Source organism: Rhinoraja longicauda, chromosome 29 (assembly GCF_053455715.1).
Source record: "Rhinoraja longicauda isolate Sanriku21f chromosome 29, sRhiLon1.1, whole genome shotgun sequence".
Lineage (NCBI taxonomy): Eukaryota > Metazoa > Chordata > Chondrichthyes > Rajiformes > Arhynchobatidae > Rhinoraja > Rhinoraja longicauda.
Genome location: NC_135981.1, coordinates 28,150,890 through 28,174,958, shown reverse-complemented (window position 1 = coordinate 28,174,958; position 24,069 = coordinate 28,150,890). Strand labels below are relative to the sequence as shown.

General features: G+C 44.8%; 1 protein-coding gene across 7 annotated transcripts in view; it reads right to left on the bottom strand.

Moving 5' to 3' along the window:
• gpatch8 (G patch domain containing 8) overlaps positions 1-23,367 on the bottom strand; it is a 138,895-nt gene extending 115,528 nt beyond the window's left edge. For 3 of the 7 annotated variants that reach the window (XM_078424914.1, XM_078424916.1, XM_078424917.1), the window contains exons 1-2: positions 23,255-23,365; positions 3,870-3,944 (exon numbers count right to left, since the gene is read on the bottom strand). In XM_078424914.1, coding sequence (XP_078281040.1) covers positions 3,870-3,944; positions 23,255-23,308 — 129 coding nt within the window. In that variant the 5' untranslated portion in view covers positions 23,309-23,365. Of the gene's footprint in view, positions 1-3,869; positions 3,945-23,254 lie in introns of all 7 variants that reach the window. The other 4 variants (XM_078424915.1, XM_078424920.1, XM_078424919.1 and 1 more) reach the window with 4 other exon arrangements.
• Positions 23,368-24,069: the final 702 nt, after the last annotated feature.

Genomic DNA, 24,069 nt, shown 5'->3' with positions numbered 1-24,069 from the left:
TTTAAAAATAACAAAATATGTGCTAAAAAATATTTATCGGAAAAAATGTTGAAAAAAGATAAATGCATGTAAATTTGCTCACATTTTATGAATTCCTAATAATTTTGTGCAGTTTAGATATTGAAATGCCAAATCGTATTGAACTGTACATTTTGTGAAGATTAATTTGCTTTGGTGTATTGTTTAATTTGAAAGACATTTTGGCCTGCAATTGCTCTGGCCAATAAAAAAGTGACTCAAATTTACACAAACAAAAATCACATGCAAAATTGAAAATAAAGTAAATTAGGTTTGTGGGTGACAAAATTTTCAGATATTTCATTGTTAAAGAGAAAAAAAGAATCAAAAACAAAGTTAGGTATGATGGGATTAATGTTATTAGATCACTAATTGAAAACTTATCCTGCAGTATTATCAACATGCATCATCAGCTGTTGCCATTCCATAAACAAACATCATGCCAGCAAAGTCTCACGGTAGCTATTTGCTGTATTGGAAGGACAGGAAAAGGAACCAAGAAACCCCTAAAAAAAAATAGCAGAGCGTGCAATACAAACCAGTTCATGGCTGCTTAGCAATTATGGCCCAACTGCTGCAGAAGAGAAATGGTGGACACCCGAAGTTGTGTGCAAAATTTGTTACACGGAAACCTGGGTACATCTTGAATGAGAACAGAAATACATAATGATCTCCTAAATTTCTTACACTAATAATGGATGGGAATTTGCACACATTTTAAACACAGAAAACTAGCTCAAACTTTACCCACCTCCCATACTTTGTCCTATTACGGAAACAAGTTAACTTGATAATTGTTAACTGTAACTTTATTGGAAATGGAATGCATGACTCTCAACTATCTAATTGTTGGTCACTTGTGATTAATGACAGAGATAGTGACAAAACCTTGGAAAATGTCTACTGTGCATCTTGTGGGAGGCATATACTACAGCTACACTGCGGGTGATGCATCAGTATCAATCAAGATGGCTGCTCTGGCCTGCACAGCAGTTTCTCAAGTGTTGCTAGAACTTAACTCATCCAAGTGGAGTCATAGTCATACATCATGGAGACAGGCCCTTCAGCCCAACTTGCCCCATCTACATTAGTCCCACCTGCCTGCGATTGACCCATAACCCTCTAAACCTATCCAATCCATGTACCTGTACAAATGTCTCTTAAACATGATAGTACCTGCTTCAACTACCTCTTCTAGCAGCTCATTCCATATACCCTTTGTGTTAAAAGGTTACCTCCTCAGGTTCCTTTCTTTCCCAACTCGCCTTAAACGTATGTCCTCTTGTTCTCAATTCCCCTACTCGAGGCAATTACCCAGTCTATTCCTCTCGTAATTTTGAACACTTCTGTAAGATTACCCAATCTATTCCTCTCATGATTTTGCACACTTCTATAAGATCAACCCACATCCTCCTGCACTCCAAGGAATGAAGTGCTTAGCCTCTCCCTATAGTTCAGGCCCTCGAGTCCTGGCAACATCCTCTTAAATCTTCTCTGCACCATTTCCAGTTTGACAACATCTTTCCTATAACATGGTGACCAAAACTGAACACAATAATCTAAAAGTGGCTTCACCAATGTCTTATACAACCTCCCAACTTCTATACTCAATACTCTGACTGATAAAGATCAATGTGCAGAAAGCCTTCTTAACCACCCTTTCTAACATTCCTTGATGCCACTTTCAAGGAATTAAGTGCCTGCACTCCTAGATCCCTTGCTCTACAACGTTCCTCGAGCCCTGCCAGTCACTGTGTAAGTCATGCCGTTGTTAGACTGCCCCAAAATGCAACACCTCTCGCTTCTCTGTATTAAATTCCATCAATTATTCCTCACCCCACCTGCCCAACTGATTAAGAATCTTCTGCAATGTTTGACAACTATTTTCAATGTTTATACCATCCACTTTAGTATCATCTGCAAACTTGCTAATCATGCTTTGTATGCTCTCATCCAAATCATTGATTTAGAGGACATACAGCAATGGGCCCAGAACCGAACCCTGAGCACACCACTAGTCACAGGCCTCCAGTCCAAAAAGCAACCTTCCATTATCACCCTCTGATAATCTTCCACCATCACCCTCTGGAGATTAGATATTCCCACACACTCCTGACTTGTAATGGCACGAAATTAGATGCATCACCCATCGTGGAACACCTAGCCTCTGGCTTGGTCTTATAGCCTTACTGCGTTTCTGGCTGACCCTGATAAGGATTTCCATTGATTTCAATTTTAACAGCTCCTTGATTCTAGACGATTAAATGTTGTCATCAAAGGCATGTGTTCTTGCCCAGATCATATCACAACTGGTTCACGTGTGGTTAAAAGGTTAAAAAATTGCTGAAGCTAGGTGGTCCTACTAAACAATGAACCGGGATATTCATCAGCAGGTGCCACTTTCATTGCTATATTAATGAATCAGCAGTGGACTGATGGGGTCACTTTAGTTACCAAGTTTAGATGTGCACAATTTTGCAGACACAGCATCCATGGTAAATTTTAACAATCATAGGGGGACCAATACTGTCACTATACAGGAGCAGTTTGTCTAAAGATACAGCTAGAGCTAAAACACAAGTCTGCCAGATCTATTCTGCTCTGCCAATTCTTGCCGATAATTCTATTTATTGAAATTAACTTCTGCAATAGTAGAAATCTCAAGAGGAGGCCAAGGTAGATCAACAACTCAGCACTATAGTTATGCATTTCAGCATCAACTCTGTCATTCATGTATCGAGCTCTACATGAACGGGAACAAGGAGAGTTATGGAACTACCATTTTCATTTGCTGTGTCACAATCCACAGTTATTCGTGGATGTGTGTGACCCAAGGTTGCAAATTTGTGATTTGATCTGTTAGATGCGCGATTGTTTAACTTCCACGTCAGTGGTTTATTTTCATTTAATGTTAAAGCAGCAGCATTAAATTACTAACTCTAATAGAAATCAATGCTGTGACTAGGTGGTCATTTAAAAAAGTGTAATTACTGCCTTAAATATTTGTACCGTTGCACAAAAATTTGTTGATAAAAAAAAATAAAGATGGCAGGGCATAATCTAGTTGGCTTCATGACATAATTTGGTCAACTGGAAAAGGAATAGTATTTCCAGTTGTCAGCTTGCCTTCACCCCTTCGTGGTAGGTCAAGGTCAAAGAGTGCTAATATCAGGAAAACATTTTTTTTGCACAACAGGTGCACAAAGAGATAAACAGGTGCACAAACAGTAAAATGTGTACAAAATAACCAGCAGGTAAAGGAGATCATCACATATTTCCAGTCCTTTGATAAATTGAATCAAGCCACTCATCTTACATTGCACGTGAAGTTCCAACCTTTACCATGTGAGTGCAATGACAATTACTACACACAAAAGCAAAATGCTGAAAAACCAAAGCACTGGATTAACTCATGTAATGTAAAACTGAATTAGAACTACTTAAGTTTAACAATTATAAGGAAGACTTCTATATGGTGGGATTATTTACTAAGCATTTTATTTAAAGTAGCAATGAAGCATGTGTACTATTTATCCACGAAGTACAAACAAAATGTTGATTTACCTGAAGATGCATTTTTCATGTCCTGTATATAGTAGCAGCAGAGCATTAATAAATGTTATATTACAAAATCCTGAAAAACTTAAAATTAAAATAAAAGTGTATACTAAACACTACACAGTCGTTGGGCCAAATATGCAATTTCCACCATGACACACTGTATGGACTACATATTCAAAACTGCTACATCCACACCTTCTTTGGGGTACCTAATCATTATTCTCGTTTTGTAGAAATTATGCCAAATCATTTTGCCAAATTAGTTCTCAAATCAAAATTTAAATCCTTACCGACTCTATGGGCTTGTCCAATGATGCCTGTTCAATCTCCAGATGTCCTTCTTCATATTGATCAAAGTGATTCCCCTAAAAAAAGTCAATGGATAAAGACACTGTGAGAAACACTATTTCACCTCACTGTGCAAGATACCTTTGAAATGATTCAGGCGGACAAACGCAATCAATAAATACTGAAAATATATCAATAAATCAGGGGTACAGAATAATGTGCCTTATATTAATTAATTTTAATTGTAGTTGTAGTTGACACTATACTGAACAGTACTGAAATTAGACAGTTCACCTATGAATAGGTCAAAGCAAAAGTTTAAGTTCTAAACATTAGTTTCATTTAAAATCTAATTTGACCAATGAATATTGTCAGAACTAGGTATACAAGGACAAATTTTGCACCACTATCCTTCCAAATGCTTAACTTGTTCTGACACAACCTTTGCATTTCTAATTTTAATCAATTCACATTTTACCATTTGGTTTAGTTTCACCCATGTCATAGATTTGCCTACCTTTGATTAATTTTTGCAAATTTTTAGAATAGAATAGAATAGCCTTTATTGTCATCCAAAAACATGTTTTTGGACGAAATTACGTTACCCTCCAGTCAACAATGAGAAGCAATAAAAAGAAAGCAATAAAACCCACAATCACAAAACCAACATAAAACAAAAAACACATCCATCACGGTGAGTCTCCTCCAGTCACCTCCTCACTGTGATGGAAGGCCAGAATGTCTTTCTCTTCCCTGCCGTCTTCTCCCGCGGTCAGGCAGTCAAAATTGCCACGTCCCGAATTTGATGTTACTTCGATGTTACTTCTATATTTTCCACCACACAGAAAACGGAGGGTGGAGGCAAGTCAGTTGGATGGCATCATTACATTCATAATGCTTACATAAACTTCATAGCAAACTTAGTAAATCCACTCAATCAGCGAGTTAGGTTTAGGTTTATTATTGTCACGTGTACCAAGGTTTGTAAAGCTTTGTATCCAATCCTATACATACAATCAATTCAAACTCTAGTATAAAAGATAGAGCAAAGTGCAAGATAGAGTTGCTCCCCAGCATAAGATGCTTCGACTTGTATATTTCGACTTTGCGATGGAGCCCCATCGTAAGCTGAGGAGCACCTGTACACAGTGCAGAATATAGTTCTCAGCATTGTCGCGCATCAGATCCAGACCTCCCAACATTTGATTTTACAAATTCAGAATTTTGATGTCCAAAATTCAGAATTCTACATCAAAATTCATAATATGGCACGTAATGCAACTTTTCAGCAAAAAAAAGTATGCAGATGGAGTCAATGGCAAGAAATCTGTCCTGTGTGATGAACTGGGCTACATATACAACTCTGCAATTTCATGCCGTCTTGGATGGTTTGTTCCCAAACTGAGCTATGATGCAACCCAACAGTATGCTTGGTACGGTGCATCTGTAGAAGTTTGTAAGAGTCATTATAGAAATGCTGAATTTCTTCAGTCTCCTCAGGAAGTAGAGGTTGTGGTGCGCCTTCTTGGATGTCTTATCAATGTGGTTGGTCCATGACAGTTTGTTGATAATGTTATCATTAAGGAACTTAAAGATCTCAACCATTTTTACTCAAGTATTCCACCATGCTTCCTGATGTCGATAACTAGCTCAATTCGTCTTGCTGACACTGAATAGGTTATTGGCCTGACACCATGTTACCAAGTTCTCGATCTCCTTCCTGTAATCTGAATAATCATTGTTTGTGATCCAGCCCACCACAGTAGATGGAGCAAGCTTGTAGATGGAGTTAGAGCTCAATTTAGCCAGCAGTCATGAGTGTATAGGGGGTATAGCAGGGTCTGAGAATGCATTCTTGTGGGACATCAGTGTTGAGTTATTGTGTAGGAGATGTTGTCACCCATCCTCACTGATTGTGGTTTGTGGGTCAGAAAGTCAATGATTCAGTGGCAGAGATGGTGCGAATTCCCAGGTCCAGAAGTTCGAGATGAGTTTGGATGGGATTAAGGTGTTGAGGGCAGAGCTATAGTCGATAAATAGGAGTCTAACTCTGGGCGTTTCAGAGATTCATTTAGGGCCAGGGAGATGGCATCTACTGTGAACCTGTTGGGATGATAAACAAACTACAGTGAATCAAGGCTGGCTGGGACGCTGGATTTAATGTGCTCCATCACCATTTTCAAAACCATGATGGATGTCAGAGCCACTGGATGGTAGTCATTATGGCATGCTACCTTACTTTTCATAACCAAAGCTGAGTAAATGCAAATTTATGAAAAATAACCAACGTTACTTTTGTTGCAAAATCAAAATTTGGTTAGCCATTAAATGATTTACAAAGGACTACAACAAAAGTCAAGTGAATATTCACAAAATATTTTCATAACTATTGACTGCTTCAATGGACGGACAATTTCCATAATCCTAAATTACATTGATGATATAGGTAGAAATACATTTTTAATGTTACACTGGACAAACATTGAACACAAAAACAGACATTCAAAAAAATAAACACAGACTACCACATCAATGTTCTAGTGATATGTGGCAATTGTTCCATCTAAACCAAACCTTTTGATCGATACGTCTATGTAAGCAAGAGCTGGTTTTTAACATTGCTTCAAATTAACAAGTAGGTCAAATGCTTTCTTTGCTTCCAAATGTTAGAATACAATAGTAGAGCACAGAAAGAAACCTTGCAAGAGTGGTCTCTGGGGACTAAAAATATATATTTTAATCATGAAAGAATATCAATACTGGGCTCTTTGTTTTTGTTATATCTTTATGGGCGCTCAAATCAATGTGCAGCTGTTGCAATCTGTCTGTCCTTCTCAAAATACATTAATTCCCTTGACAATCAGTACCAGCCAAAAACAAAAAGACTTCATTCAAGTATGACAATCATCACAAAATGTAATTGGATTACAGAAAGTTGCTAGGCTCTATTTAATCACCAAGGCAAATTGTACCTGCAAGAATTTTTTTTTCATTTGAAAACTTACAAGTGGGTACCTTAAACAGGTCCCCGAGCCATTGCTGTACTTATTACCTTTACTTGTCATCGCTTAAAATGAATTGAATATCTGAATGCTGGCTTTACTGGAGGGCTTAAGAGAAAGTCACATTTTTATTGCCTGGTTGTGGATTGCTAACTGTCTATAATACGCTGACTTCACTGTTTAGCAGGCATGTAGTCACAAGTTTGCTCCTCATTGTCAAATACACTTGTTGCTGCTGTTTTCCAATTAAATCTTTCCCCTCTCACTTTAAACTCTTGTTCTTAATTCTTGATTCCCCGAACTCTAGGTAAAAGACTGCACATTCACCGCATCGATCCCCTTCATGACAGAGATATACATCTCAATAAGATCATCCCTCATCCTCCAAGGAATAAAGTCCTAGGCTGCCCACAGGTTCTCCAGAGGTGCTGCCTGACATGCTGAGTTGCTCCAGCACTATGTTTTTCACTCAAGATTCCAGCATCTACAGTGTCTAAAGTCTACTGGCAGCAAGCTAACCAGTCTGTTAGATAGGAAATACATGTAGATATTTTCCAAATAATGGGCTCACATGGTGTTCTAGAAATTACATTAATGGGACACCCAAAATCCATAACTATCTCCATGCTTAGTTTAGGATCCAAAGTAAACAGATCTCAAGCATCTTACAGAATCCCAAATTAATGTTGAATTTCAGCTTTCTTATTTGTATAATTCGTAAGACTGAGATTTACAAGTTTCAACCATTGCTGGAAATTTCATTATGCGCACTGAACTGATGTGAAGAAGCAACGTTTCTCCTATGCTGAGGATCCCTCTTCAGGAATAAATAGAGGAATTAAAAATCAACGCCCAAACTCAATTTTTTCAGCAAATGAAATCTGCATTCCTAATCACTGTAATTCTGCATTCTTATTCACCAATATTCAGAATCCTGGGTAGTCTGGAATACCAAATGCAATAAGAGGTCATTAGATTAATTACATTCTATCAAGATAATATCAACAATCACTGTTATCAATTTGCCTCAGTGTTTTCCATGGTTTAGTTTAGAGATAGAGCGCAGAAACAGGTCCTTCGGCCCACTGAGTCCATGCTGACCAGCAATCCCCGTACAAACACTATCCTACACATAAACTAGGGACAATTTTTACCAAAGCCAATTAATCCACAAACCTGTCCATCTTTGGAGTGTGGGAGGAAACTGGAGCACCCAGAGAAAGCCCACGCGGTCACAGGGAGAACGTACAAACGACATAGACAGCACCCGTAGTCAGGATTGAACCAGAGTCCGGTGCTGTAAGGCAACAACCCTACTGCTGCGTCACCGTGCTGCACTAAGTTCTCAAAGTTTTTTCACTGTACATCGGTACACGTGACAATAAACGAAACTGAACTGAACAAAGGTTCTTATAAACTATAAGGAGACAGTGCAGGAAGGAAATGCAGATGCTGGTTTAAACCGAAGATAGGCACAAAAAGCTGGAGTAACTTAGTGGGACAGGCAGCATCTCGAGAGAGAAAGAATGGGTGATGTTTCAGGTCAAGACCCTTTTTCAGACTGGTTAGGGATAAGGGAAATGAGAGATAGAGACGATGATGTAAAGAGATAAAGAACAACGAATGAAAGATATACAACAAAGTAACGATGATAAAGCAGTTTGTTGGGTGAAAACAAGAAGCTAGTGCGACTTGGGTGAGGGAAGGATAAAGAGAGAGGGAATGCCGGGGCTACCTGAAGTTGCAGAATTTTCCACATGACCTGCAAAATAGTGCTAAGCATCATTACATCTACCTCTATCACAGCTTTAATACACAAATAAACGTCAGGATTAATCTTCAGTTTTACAATGGGGCATCAGCCTACATTGTTATGTTCGGGTATCTGGAATAATCATAAACTTTCACCCTCCAAATTTCTTCAATTTAAACCTCTCTGCATGAGATTTACGAGTTGTTATTAAATACAGGTAAGGCGCCAGAAGACTGGAGGATGGCAAATGTGCCCCTATTCAAGAAGGGCTGCAGGGAAAAGCCTGGGAACTACAGGCCAGTGAGCCTAACCTTTGTGGAAGGAAAGTTATTATAGTATTCTGAGGGATAAGATATACATGCATTTAGATGGTCAATGGCTGATTAGGGATAGTCAGCGTGGTTCATAGGAAGTCGTGTCTCACAAATCTGATTGTTTTATTAAAGATGTGACCAAAAAGGTTGATGAGAGCAGAGCTGTAGACATTGTATATAAGGATTTCAGCAAGGTATTCAACAAGGTTCCACATGGTAGGATGCTCTGGAAGGTTAAAGCGCATGGGATCCAAGGAGATCACTGAATGGATATAAAATTGGCTTCATGGAAGGAAGCAGAGGGTGATAGTGGAATGTTGCTTTTCAGACTGGAAACCTGTGACTAGTGGTGTGCCTCAGGGTTTGATGCTGGGCCCATTGATGTTTATCATCTCTATCTATGATTTAGATGAGAAAGTACATGGCATAATTAGCAAGTTTACAAGTGACACAAAAGTGGATGGTATTGTAGATAATGAAGATGGTTAGCAAAAATTGTAGCAGGATCTTGATCGGTTGGGCAGGTGGGCTACGAAATGGTAATGGAATTTAATACAGAGAAATGCGATGTGTTACATTTTGGGAAGTCTAACATGGGGAAGACCTACACGGTGAATGGGAAGGTTCTGGGGAGTGTTGCATAGAGTTAGGTGTACAAAATCATGAGAGGAATAGATTGTGTAAATGTAGTGTCACTTGCGCAAAGTTGGGGAATTGAGAACCAGAGGACATTGGTTTAAAGTGTGGGGGAAAGATTTAGTAGGAACCTGAGGGGTAATGTTTTTTTTCTAAGAAAGAGCTGCAGATGCTGGTTTACACCAAAGATACACACGGAATGCTAGAGTAACTTTGTGGGTCACGGAGCTTCTCTGGAGAAAAGGAATATTCCTACCTGACCCGCTGTGTGCGTCCATAATTTTGTGTCTATCTTAGGTATATGGATAGGATTAGAGGGATATGGGCCCAACGCAGACAGGTAGGTCTAGTGTAGATGGGACGTTATTCGGTGTTGGCAAGTTGGGCCGAAAGGCCTGTTTCCATGCTCTATGACTCACACGCAATCCTTCTTTTAAAGTCCACGTATTTACATACTGCACCACCTCAATTAACCGCTTACTTCTTTTAACAAATACACACTAGCTCACTATTTATCTTCAGTTTTTTATTCCTATAAACAGCATCCAATAATTTCCTGACCATCAATGTTAAACTGGCTCTCTTTTTACTTATCCATTTTCCTCACTGCAATATGAAACTAGCAAAGAAAAAGTGCCTTAGCAGTTACCCTACATCTAATGATGACTGGAAGGCTGTAACCAATCTCACTGCTATTTCTACTGCAGCTCCTCTCAGCAACCTGAGATACATTTCAAATGATTGGTCCAGGTAACTTACCCTGTTATAAATATGTGTGCTCTATCCATGGCCTCCATCTTTAGTGAACCAGTTAAACCATCTGCTTCCTTTGCAGATACAAAGTACACATTTAATTATTTTGTCATATCAGACTTTGCATGAAGATTTCAATTTGAGTTAACAAAATCAATTTCTCTCCATATGCAAGTCTACGCTACTGTTTGTGTTAGAGATCACTATTATGTTACCTTAATCCCTTAAACTGTCATTGGCTGCAAAACTAACCTTTTCAGCCCCTCTTCCATAACCTTCCTGATTACTAATTTATTCTGCTGACATTTCTTACACTTCTTTTTCTGTCTTATTTACCTTTAATGCTCTCTTCTTCATTGGAATTTCAGCAGACTATAAATGCTATTCTTTCTATTTCAAGAATTCCCCTTTCCTACAGTTGGCATCATTTCCCGTAATTGGATCTATAGAGGATAAATTAATAATTTGCAGATGAAGTGGTTTAACTACCTTATTCTACATCGATGGATTCTGTATATTTTAAAAAATATCCAAATATAACAATTGTTCCTTTGGTCTTCAATCTATTCTTGGATCATATCCTTGAACCATCTAGAATATCCTTTCTATAGAGAACAGTGTCCTTTTATTTGGACTGCTGAATGCTTGGTAAGTTGGAATATTAAGAACTGATTCCTGGCCTTATGTGAGCATTGCAGCCATTTCATGTCCATGTTGCAGTTTATGCTTTTTAGATGCAGCATTTATGCACAGATCAATTTGTAATGGATCACAATCATCAACCCTGATAAGTTTCTATGTCTTTGAAATAAGCAACTATTGCTAACCATTTTACCCATCTTCATCGGCCTGCACATATTCATTCTGGGAATCAGCAAGTTGTCTATTTCATTGAAGCAACTTAAAATGTGACTGTTATACTATCTGATGCAACAGGATGCCACGCAAAGAGATCAAGACATGAAAATCTGTAAAGTCTCACATCCTTTAACCAATGTGAAGAAGCTAAAAGTACAACGAAGTCCATCACATTGGGAATAATAATAATAATACTGCTTTGACTTATGAAACAATCAAGTTTATCTAGAGTGGATATGAAGCCGTAATAATGACTTGATAATGTATTTGTGATTCTATTTGAGGACATGTTCCTACCCCTTTGTTCTCTCTTTCATTCATCATTCCCATTTTCAACTACAAATCATCCATAGATCTATCGACCTGGGTTTCACCTTTCCACCTACCTATTTCCTCCCCGTTCATGTTCCATCTGCCCATCATTATTCTCTTATCTGATTCCACTTAACACCTTCCAGCCTGTCTCTATCTTTTCCCTTCCCTAACTCCACCTAACCATTTTTTTAAATTCCTTTCTGCCTCAGCCTATTATGCACTAGTTTATGTTTCTTAACTCTGTTAGAATTTAGTTTATACCGTGTTGGTCTATATTCTGGTATTTCCAATTTTCAAACCAGATCTGTAATGCTGTTTCTTTTAGTAAGTGGGACTGGGGAGGAGGGCAGGGTGGGTGGGGAGGAGGGAAGAGTGGGGATGGGGAGGAGGGGTGGGGGGAAGGGGACAGCAGGGGTGGGGGAAGGAGGGGTGGTGGTGGGGGAGAAGGGACAGTGGGGGTCAGGGAAGATGGGATCAGGGAAGATGGGAGTGGGGGGATAAGGGTGATTGAGTAGGGGGTTGAGGGTGCAACACCAATACAGGAGAGTCTTTGGGTCCAAGGCTCCTCGGTCACACCCTCTCGCCCTTCCCTGTACTGCCTTTATTTGCGCTCTCCCTCCCCTGGGGGAGCACGGCACCACAGTGAAACATAGAAAATAGGTGCAGGAGTAGGCCATTCGGCCATTCGAGCATGCACCGCCATTCAATATGATCATGGCTGATCATCCAACTCAGTACCCTGTACCTGCCTTCTCTCCATACCCCCTGATCCCTTTAGCCACAAGGGCCACATCTAACTCCCTCTTAAATATAGCCAATGAACTGGCCTCAACTACCCTCTGCAGCAGAGAATTCCACAGATTCACCACTCTGTGTGAAAAAAAGACTTTCTCATCTCGGTCCTAAAAGACTTCCCCCTTATCCTTAAACTGTGACCCTTTGTTCTGGACTTCCCCAACATCGGGAACAATCTTCCTGCATCTAGCCTGTCCAACCCCTTAAGAATTTTGGAGTGAAGGAGAAAGCAGATGGCCGCTGGAAGGATGGTGTCAGTGGCTCCCTCTCCCCGTTCCCCTCCCCCACCGCATTCCCCCCTCCTCACCGACACCACCCCTCTCCACCCCCCGTCCTCTCCACCACCACCCTTCTCCACCCCCCGTCCTCTCCACCACCACCCCCACCTCTCCGCCCCTCCTCTCCCCCCCACTGAGATTGATTTTTTTTTTTAACAGACAATTTATTTTAAAGAAAAAGGCAATTTCCCCAAGTTACAATGGAAACCCTACGAGGACGGGCCCAACTTGGTCTAGTATATTACTAAAACTCAGATCTTGTATATTAATATATTTGTATTTCTGAGATTGTGATGGAACTACAGCCAAAACGGTAAAGCATAGCGCCACAATTTTAATCACCATTGTCTGGGCGACTGTCAATGAAAGGTTTTATTTAAATTGGTGTTATATTTTCCTACATTTAAATTGGTGTTATATTTTTTAAGTTAGAGAGATTTTAAAGTTTAAAAATCACCTTTCAATCCGACTTCTTAAAGGTACTCAGCGTGTGACGTCACAATGTGACACGTACGAATTTAATTGCGCTTCCCATCCCACTCCCCCAAACAAGATGGCCGTTGGCAGGCCGCCCGGGGTCAGTGGCTCCCTCTCCCCTTTCCTCTCCCCCACCCAGGCCTAGGGGAGACTCCGAGCAGGAGGGAGATGGTTGTCCACCCCGTCGACTGATCGTTACCCTCCATCTCCTCGAGCGCCTGCTTCAACCGACTGCGTCGTCCAGTCCCCGCTCCCGCCTGGGCCCAGTACCATCACCCAGCGGGCAGCTTCTTTTCCTACCGCTCCAGTGGCCGCTTCAACCCACAGCTTCGTCGATGACGGCTGCTTCAACCGGCTGCTTCAACCGACGGCCTCCTCGCTACCCCACAAACATAGTGGCCGCTCTCCTTCTCCTCCCGCTCCGCCATCTTGTGCGCTCCTCCCGCCGCCGCGCTGCCCGCCGGAAGGTGTAGTCCCACCTCCCACCGGGCCCCAGCCGCCGCCGGTCGACCGTGATCAGCGTTGCACGAAGGGGAGTGGGGGCCGAGTGGAGGGGAGAGTGGGGGTAGGGAGAGTGGGGGGAGGGGAGAGTGGGGGGAGGGGAGAGTGGGGGGAGGGGAGAGTGGGGGGAGGGGAGAGTGGGGGGAGGGGAGAGTGGGGGGAGGGGAGAGTGGGGGGAGGGGAGTGAGTGAGGGGATGGGGAGTGAGTGAGGGGATGGGGGGTGGGGGATGGGAGAGTGGGGGTTGGGAGGGGGAGAGTGAGGGTGGGGAGGAAGGAGAGTGGGGGTGGGGGGGATGGAATGTGTCAGTGGGGGGTGGAGGGGGGAATAAGGGGGGTTGAGTGCGGGGGGTTGAAGGTGCTAGACTAATACAGGAGAGCCTTTGGGTCCACGGCTCGCTCTCGCTGCAGCGCTCGCACCACGGGGCCCAGGTCAGTGACACCCTCTCCCCTTCTCTGTCCCCCCTCTACGAGGAATGGGCCCAATGGGTCCACTTGCTCTAGTCTATTATAAAAATCAATACTGGAATCAGTCCCCTATATCAATTGGAGTGCTGTCAATTAGGTAAAACAGCAGCTCAACATTTAAGAATGTGGGTGATTAGGAGACAAGCAATGCATTGTGTTAATCCACTGGAAATTTGGCAATTTCTATTTCGAATGCAGCAGAAGCACCAATAGACTGCAGAGGCTGGAATTTTGTGCAGAAAACAAACTTCTGGAGGAAGTCAGCAGGTCAGGCAGCATCTGTGAAGGGAAATTAAATATGTTTCAGGTTGGATCTGAAGAAGGCTCCTGACTCAAAATATCTGTCCATTTCCTTTCACAGATGCTACCTGGCCCACTAAGTTCCTCAGCACATACAGCACACTGTATTTACTCAGTATTCAGACAGGTAGATACAAGGAACTGCAGATCCTGGAATATTGAGTAAAACACAAGATGCTGGAGTAACTCAGCAGATCAGGGGGCATCTGTGGAGGGTTTTGAGAGGGTATCCATTGTCAGGTAGTTTTGCTAAGAAACTTCACAATATAGAAGATCGTATCATATAAACATTTGTCTCAATGAAGGAAAGCAGGTTAAGGGCGGGAGAATTTCAGGCTCACACCAGCAAATTTATTTTTCCTATGAGTTTCAAAATAAATGTCTTGTTAATAGTTACAAGTTTATTTATGTTGCAGTAAAGTAAAAATACTTAACGTTATTGCACGTGTCAATAGAAGCAATTGCTTGTCAATGTCATGACTGGGCTAAGTAGCAGCTATGTTCTTAAGAGACAATGACTTCTGATTATAGCAGGGAAGTTACATGGAAACCTTTTCTTTTGACAAGACTTTTTCCAAGGCAGCGGGCGTATTCGTTATCGGAGGACGTCACGGAGCCAAGATGCGGCGCAGTCAAGTCAGCGTGGCGCAAGACGAACAACTCGAACGTCTCTGAATGAACGAGACGTTGTCCCTTCACGTCGGCCAACAGGGAGTGAGCCCGGAAGAAATCGGCGGCCAGCAACGGTTGGGAGAAGTCGGCGATAGTGAAATGCCAGGTGAAGTGACAGGAGCCGAACGTGAGTGGGATCGTGCGGACTCCGTACGACCTGATGTTGCAGCCATTGACGGCGAGTGTCGGCTCCCGATGGGGCAAAACGCTGACCTCCGCTCCTGTGTCCACCAGAAAACGCCGCCCTGAATGAGGGTCCCAGGTGTAGAGGAGGCGATGCCTCTGGCCGGCCTCAGTAGCCACTACTGGCGGCCGGCCGAGGCGTTTCCCGGAATGTGCGCAGGGTGGTCGGCATCGGCGGGCCTCGGAACCCCACCTTTGGTGGTCGTAACACCACGTACTTTTGCTGGCATCGCTCGTATCCAGCTACACCGCCGCACCTTCGTTGGAGGTTGGAGGCTTGACCCACCGAGGCCGCACCGCCACCCGGTTGATGGTGGCACCACCCTGCTGTTTCTCCTGCCGCGGCACGTCTGCACGGGTAGCTACCCGGCGGGGGTCGGTGAAATCCTCGTCCGCGAGGAGCAGGCGAATGTCACCAGGCATCTGTTTGAGGAAAATCTGTTGGAACAGGAGGCCGTTCAGCAAGGCGAGCATTTCGTTCATAAGCGCGGACGGCTTGCGGTCGCCGAGGCCGTCCATGTGAAGGTGTTTGACCGCCCTTTCGCTGCGGCTGAGACCGAAAGTGCGCAAAAGGAGCGCATTGAGGCCCTCGTACTTGCCCGCAGCTGGTGGCTGGCGAAGGTAATCGATTAGGCGCCCGGCGGTGTCCTGGTCCAGCGCACTGACCACGTAGTAATGTTTTGTGGCATCGGCAATGATCTGTCGATTGTGGAAATGGGCTTCAGCCTGTTTGAACCACACTTGGGGCTGTGATGACCAGAAAATGGGCAGTTTAACCGAAACTGCAATCTGCTGGTCCAGGTTGCCGGCTGCAAACACGGTAAAAATCCAAAATAAGTCATTTAGGATCGTCGGGGTCACCACTGAGGGGGTCCACACGTCATGTAAACACTGTTTAATCATTAACCGAATACAGTTCCGTCGCTCACCCGCGAGTGCCCGAGTTCCGTCGCTCACCCGCGCGTGCCCGAGTTCCGTTGCTCACCCGCGCGTGCCCGAGTTCTGTTGCTCACTCGCACGTGCCCGAGTTCAAATCCCAATGTCCAAATCCTTTGTTCACCTGGCACACAATGGCCGCCCCCCTGACAGCGTGATTGGTCGGCCCAGATCACGCCCAGTCCACATGAGAGTTCGAGCCCGACAAACGAGGGTTCGATACCAAAGTGGCTCGGCCCGTCACAACTTTATCTTTTAAAAGTGTTTTGTTATCTTGTGGCAAAATTCCCCGGCAGCTTCCATGCAATAGCAAATAAGACAAGCAGCTATTCAAAGGCATTGCAGTTATCAAAGTTGCCAACTGAAGAACACACTGTTCTTTTGCAGAAAGTAGTGTTTCCTGTCCAGCTAAAAGAGGAAGATATAGATAGGTATAAATTAGGTACAGTCAGAACCCTTTCCCCAGGGTGGATAGGTCAAAGACGAGAGGGCATAGTTTTACGGTGAGATGTGCGCAGCAGAGGTGATGGGTGCCTGGAACATGCTGCCAGGAGTGGCGGTGGAGGCAGATATAATGGTGATGTTTAAGAGGCTTTTGAATATGCACATGGTAATGCAGGGAATGGAAGGATATGAATCAGGTGCAGGCAGATGAGAGTAGTTTATCTTGGCATCATGTTCGGTCTAGGTGTAGTGGGCTAAAGGGCACTAACTCATTCATCTCAAGAGAAGCACAACAAGACTGCTTGATGTTCGCTGCCGCACACTACTCTGGTACAATTTCAAATTCCCCATACACCAAATACAAATGTGGTCCATTGTCCACAGTACAAGTCTGTGCAGTGTAACAAAACTTTGGTTAGAAAAAGAAACCCAAGTAGGCCATAAAATTTAAGCTGAAATAACTGCAGTTCCAGGCCAAGAGACAGGTCACTGGTGTGTTTAATAATGCAACCAAAAATACACAGTATATGATACACTGCTAAGCCAGGCATTACAGAACACAATACACCAAGTGCATCAAGATATCCACTGAGCATAGTGAAATGTAATAATAGAGAAAGACGGCTGCTACCTAAGAACAAGTTACTGGGTGGTATTTCAATCCAGGAGCTCCTATGGCACTGAGTAATGAATTACATTTGATGACTGAATCATAAACGTTAACTACCTCTACCGTGTATTTACAGAGTGGTTATTATATGCTAGAATGCTCATCATCATATCACAGGAGCTGGAAGGCATGTTAACTTCATAATTTCAAAAAGCTACACTTCATTTTAATGAAAAGAATTCAAGTAGCACTTGACTTCTAATCTGGAAAGAAATTCACACTCTGCCCACCCCAAGTTTAATATCCGTACAAATTATTTCATAAATGCCCACATTGGTTCTACTTCTGACACCATGACCTACACAACACCTATTATGACCTTGAGCTAGAGAGATACAGAAGTGATACAAAGCACTGACAACATACATTGAATTCTAAATGATCAAATTCACAGAAAAAAAATGGGGAGTTGCAAATTTAGGTAAAAAAAACAGAAATTTAGGAATGCCGTCCCAGTAATTATGCAAAAGATTTCTGTGGGCCACGTACACGGTGGGTATAACGACAATCTGCCCATAAAGAATAGTATGCACTGATTTTTATACTTCAACAGAACCCAAAGTTTTATAAAATAATTTACATCAGTTTAATACAGAACATCTACATACTGTAAATTCAAGCGCAACAAGGGATTAAGTAAAACATTGCTACTCTGAAAAGGAATATCCAATGTACTCAGATTCTGAAATGGCAAACAATCCCATCAATGGATGGACACAAAATGCTGTAGTAACTCAGCAGGACAGGTAGCATCTCTGGATAGAAGGAATGGGTGACATTTCAGAAAGGTCTCGAGCCAAAACATCACCTATCCCTTCTCTCCAGAGATACTGGCTGCCCTGCTGAGTTACTCCAGCATTTTGTGTCTATCTTCGGTGTAAACCAGCATCTGCAGTTCCTACCTACACACAATCCAGGAATGGATTGAACTACTTGGCAGTTCTTAACGCTAACTTATGCAGAGCATCATGCTTTGTTAATGGCGGAAAGAATTTGGGAAACCAGTGGTGAATCACTGGCCCGGGTCAATGAAAACCTGAATATTTAAGGTGGGGGTTGAAAAGATTGGAAAAATGCCAGTGACATTTCTATTCAAAATTCGACTGGAGCAAAAATGTAATTCTAAATTCGAAAAAGGTAATTCAAGATCTATTTTTGGAAAAAAACCTGTTTGAATCAATTATTAAGAAATCAATCTAATCAAGCAGAATTTGCAAAATCATCTGACAGATTTAGTGTTTTCTGAGGAAGTCTTAACCAGAGTTGAGCGTGAGGAACCAGTAAATGTCCTGCATTTGAATTGTCACAAAGCATTCAACATGGTGCCTCACAAAGGTTAAGGCATTAAATTAAAATACATGGCATTGGAGGCTATATATTGGCACAGAAAGAGAATTGGTTAACATAGCATAATGTAGAAAATTAATTTGTGCATTATGGAAGGAAGAACACAGCATTGTTTCTATTGAGAAAAATTGTAGAAAGATGCAACAAAAGAATTTGGGGGTCGTTGCAGACAAACACAGGAAATTGGTGTACCAGTTTCAAAGGTCGCCTAGTGGAACATTGGTCATTTTAAAAAGATTAACAGTAGGAAACTAGGGAAGTCTTACTGCAAATGTCAAGGCATTAATGATACCACATCTAAAGTACATGAACATTTTTTGACACTATTTAAAGGTTATTCATTGTTAGTAGGAGGAGTCAGCGCTGCCGTCGCAGCTGCGGCTTGCCTGCAGTCCGTCTGTCTTTTGTGTTTTTTGTTGTTTTTGTATGAATTGTAGTTTTAATATGGTGTAGTGTTTGTATGTTATGTGGGGGGGGGGTGGGAGGGAACGGGAAATGTAAAAAAAAAATCTCTCTCCCGAACGTAGACGCGACCTTTGTTTCTGTGTCGTGTCTCCGTTCCCGTTGCGGCCTACCACCGGCCATGCACCTGGGACCACCTGGGGCTCTGGTTCGCACCACCTGCGGCGCTGGCTCCCTTCGGATGCTGCGGGAGCGGCTGCGACTCATCTCCGAAGGCTCCGGCGCGGGCCGCGTGGATGTCGGAAGCCCGCAGGCCCCTGGGTGGGGGCCGACATCGGGAGCTCCGGCAGCGGCAGAGGCAGCGTGTTCGCCCACCCCGAATCGCGGGGCTTGGGTCGGCCCGCCGCGGACCTTTCACCGTCCGGCGTGGCCTGGAATTGGCCGTGGACCTTTCACTATCCGGCGCGGCGCTCCAATGTCGGGAGCCCCGACCGCCCCGACGTGGCAAGTTCAACAGCCTGATCTCGGGAGAAGACGGCAGGGAAGAGAAAAGACATTTTGGCCTTCCATCACAGTGAGAAGGGACTGGAGGAGACTCACTGTGATGGATGTTTCTTTTGTTTGATGTTAGTGTATGAATGTGTGTGTTATTGCATTTTTATTGATTATTCTTATTGGTCTTAGTGTTTCAACTGCGGGTAATGTTTCATTTCACTACACATTTATGTGTATGTGACAAATAAACGACTATTGACTATTGACTAGATCAAGAAAGATTAATGGAGGGATTTCCCTACAAAGAAATAGTAAATGGTTTAGGATGCAACTCAATGGAGTTTAGAAGAATCAGTCTGAAGAAGGGTCTCGACTCGAAACGTCACCCATTCCTTCTCTCCTGAGATGCTGCCTGACCCGCTGAGTTACTCCAGCATTTTGTGATACCTTAGAAGAATGAGAGGTGATCTTATTGAAATATATCGGTGGGAACGAGGGAGACTAGGCAAAATATTTCCTTTCACAGGAGTCCAGAACCAGAGGACATAGTCTGCACTGTGTACCTTCCAGAGTCCCACTGTCTACTCTCTAGGTACTCAATGACTTCCCACATGCTCTTTCTTCCTCAATTTTGAGCAGAACCAGAAAGTTTCACGAGTTGGTGAGAGTGATGCACTTTTTTTCCGAAAGGTGATTTTAACAATATCCATAAAACCACCTTTCTGCCATCTTGTAAATATCTTTGCCAATCTTGCCAAAAGATTTGGAGAAATATCCTGATCATTTTGGGCACTGACCAAGAGAACTTCAGCTGGTGTTAGTGTGCCCCACTAATTGCATTTCAGATTCCAATGCACAACCACAAATAGAATAAGATGGTTAGGGATGCAAGACATGAAATTTTCCCCAGGTAAACTTTATTTCAACATATCAATTTTAATTCTTTATACAAAAGACCCTAATTGCCTTATTACAAAAAAATGGCGCTCGCTTGTACAAAATTAATCTGCTTGAATTTAGCACACCAGTATTTTGAAGAGTAAATGTATCAAATTATATTTTGCTTGGAACATCAGTCACCATTAAATTGAAGGGTGCAATGCTAAAAATACAACGGAAATTCAAAGTGGAATAAAATGACAGTAATGTTTAATACATAAAATATTCTTAGATTGTTTCTATAAAGCGCCATGTAAATGCAAGTTATTACATTCAAATGTATTCAAGTTATGTAATGGTTTTAACCTGGGGAAAATGATAGCTCAGTGGAGATATTAGAAACCTAGCTTATTTCATTTCCTCTCCCCACACCATCCCCCATATCCAGTGGCAGACACATGTCATCACATAACAATCATGGAAATGCTCACAAGCAGCTCCAAAATACTTCCACTCCCTTCCTCGATAAGCAACAGTAGACAAACACGAGGGTAAGATGACAAATCTTGCTCAGCAGCTGAAGTATTAGCTGCAAAGCAAGAATTATTTTTTGTACGCCAACATCTGCAGCTCCTTTTGTCTTCATGAGCAATTTGAATGAAATGCACAGCATTAATTTAACGTTCAACATCTTCCTACAAAGGGAGCAAGCTGCCTTCACCATATACATATCAAGGAGATTGATAGGAATATCCATACACGTCACAGAATTACCTCAGCAAGACATTGCCAGAGCTAAAATAGCTGCTAGTAGACAACTATTTTACGAAAGTCATAATACAACATTAAAAATATATTTTAATAAGCTGCTCAACTGCCTATGAAAAATCTATTCAGAAATGGTACTCCACCAAAAATTAAAACAGCAAACAAATCTATTTCCTGAAGGAAATTATTCTTCCTAATATTATGCAATGACACCAATGAGATAAAAATCAGGAATATGGTATGGTTAAACAATAATCACAGAAATCATACTAACAAAATCTTTCTTGGAATATCGCATGACCTTTCAGGAGTTGAAAGTTACGATGGAAAAGTGACAGGACAGGGGCAGGAAGGAAGACAGAGAAACGGGGAAGAGAGACAAGGGGGGAGGACAGGAAAGAGGAGGGCCATGCGCGGAGAGGAAGTGGAATGCCAAGGAAATGGGAAGCAATAAGGAGCCAAAGTGGAAAAGGGGAAATGGGTGTGCGGGCAAAGGGGAAGTGGAAGAGGGGGGGGGGGGGAAGGGGGGGGTGGTGTGGAGTCGAAGGGAGGGCTGGGTTGGAGGAGACGAGGGGGGGGGGGGGGAGGAGTCGAAGGGGGGGTGGGGGGGAGGAGTTGAAGGGGGGGTGGGGGAGGAGCCGAAGGGGGGTGGGGGGAGGAGTCGAAAAGGGGGTGGGGAGTGGAGTTGATGGGCGGGGTTGGGGTTGGGGTGGGGAGTGGAGTTGAAGGGGGGGTAGTGGAGTTGAAGGGGAGGGGAGTGGAGTTGAAGGGGAGGGGAGTGGAGTTGAAGGGGAGGGTAGTGGAGTTGAAGGGGAGGAGTGGAGTTGAAAGGGGGGTGGGGAGTGGAGTTGAAAGGGGGGTGGGGAGTGGAGTTGAAAGGGGGGTGGGGAGTGGAGCTGAAGGGGGGGGTGGGGAGTGGAGCTGAAGGGGGGGTGGGGAGTGGAGCTGAAGGGGGGGGTGGGGAGTGGAGCTGAAGGGGGGGGGTGGGGAGTGGAGCTGAAGGGGGGGGTGGGGAGTGGAGCTGAAGGGGGGGGTGGGGAGTGGAGCTGAAGGGGGGGTGGGGAGTGGAGTTGGGGGGGCGGAGTTGGGGGGGGCTGGGGAGTGGAGTTGGGGGGGTGGGGAGTGGAGTTGGGGGGGTGGGGAGTGGAGTTGGGGGGGTGGGGAGTGGAGTTGGGGGGGTGGGGAGTGGAGTTGGGGGAGTGGAGTTGGGGGGGTGGGGAGTCGAGTTGGGGGGGTGGGGAGTCGAGTTGGGGGGGTGGGGAGTCGAGTTGGGGGGGTGGGGAGTGGAGTTGGGGGGGTGGGGAGTGGAGTTGGGGGGGTGGGGAGTGGAGTTGGGGGGGTGGGGAGTGGAGTTGGGGGGGTGGGGAGTGGAGTTGGGGGGGTGGGGAGTGGAGTTGAAGGGGGGGGGTGGGGAGTGGAGTTGGGGGGGTGGGGAGTGGAGTTGGGGGGGTGGGGAGTGGAGTTGGGGGGGTGGGGAGTGGAGTTGGGGGGGTGGGGAGTGGAGTTGAAGGGGGGGGTGGGGAGTGGAGTTGGGGGGGGTGGGGAGTGGAGTTGAAGGGGGGGGTGGGGAGTGGAGTTGGGGGGGTGGGGAGTGGAGTTGAAGGGGGGGGTGGGGAGTGGAGTTGGGGGGGTGGGGAGTGGAGTTGAAGGGGGGGGTGGGGAGTGGAGTTGGGGGGGTGGGGAGTGGAGTTGAAGGGGGGGGTGGGGAGTGGAGTTGGGGGGGTGGGGAGTGGAGTTGAAGGGGGGGGTGGGGAGTGGAGTTGAAGGGGGGGGTGGGGAGTGGAGTTGAAGGGGGGGGGTGGGGAGTGTTTGAAGGGGGGGAGGGGGGGGGAGTGTTTGAAGGGGGGGAGTGTTTGAAGGGGGGAGGGTGGGGAGTGTTTGAAGGGGGGAGCCCGGGTGGGGTGACGATGCCGGGAAGGGGGTGTAGTGGGTTGTGCGGACACGGGGTGGGGGGGAGTGGGTTGTGCGGACTGTCTGGGCGTGTGTCAGCGGTCCCGGTCCCGGTGGCGAGCAGGGCCGCCGCGTCCTCCGCACTGCAGCGCCCGGAGTGGGAGCGTGCGGGGGGGGGGGGGGCGGCAGCACTGAGACCCTGGCCTGGCACCCACCGCCCCGCCGACCCTGAGCAGCGCCGCCGTCGTCTCACCCTCAGCACCTGGAAGTCCCGTTCCTCGTTGAAGCGAGCGAATTTGTCCGCCATGTTGCCCGCACTTGTTTTCCTCCCTCAGCCCCGGCCGTCCGTCCGTCCGTCAGCCTCCGCCAAACCCCGCCCCTTCCTCTGCCGGAGCCCGCCCCTTCCCAGACGTCACCCGCCCCTTCCCAGACGTCACCCGCCCCTTCCCTGACTGGCAGCCGCCTCCGCCAACCAGCGTCGCCGCGGCTGCATGATGGACGGGCGCTCTGCCCAGTGCGAGCGCGGCGTGGCGTGTGACGCGGCCCGGGGGCTGGCGCGGGGCATGCTGGGTGTTGTAGTCCAAAACTGCTGTGTGAGTGCCCTGCTCTACAATGCTGTGCTGCAGCTGGCAATACTGCAAGTCACTGGCATGCACTGGGCTCAGCTTCATTGCGGGCAGTTTCAAGCATTGAGAGTGTTGGCACTAATCCTCATGAAGGGCTGGATGTTGCAGTGTCTGCAGGGTTAATGCTCTGCTGTACAATACAGTGCTTGCAGTTATTATTGCACTATTATTGTTTGTTTTCTATGTGTGCGTGTATACATCAACATATCTACATACTAAAACTCTTGTTTGTTCTTGAACTACAGCCAAAACGGTACATGATAGCACGACAATTTTAGGCCCACCTTACTCGCCGTCGTCCCTTTGGTGCTAATGGATGAAGTTTCATTGAAATCAGTGTTATATTTTTAAAGTTATTCACATTTTAATGTTTAAATCTATCTCCTAGGGAGGGAGGGAGGGGGTGGAGGGAGGGGGGAGGAGTGAGGATAAGGGGGATGGA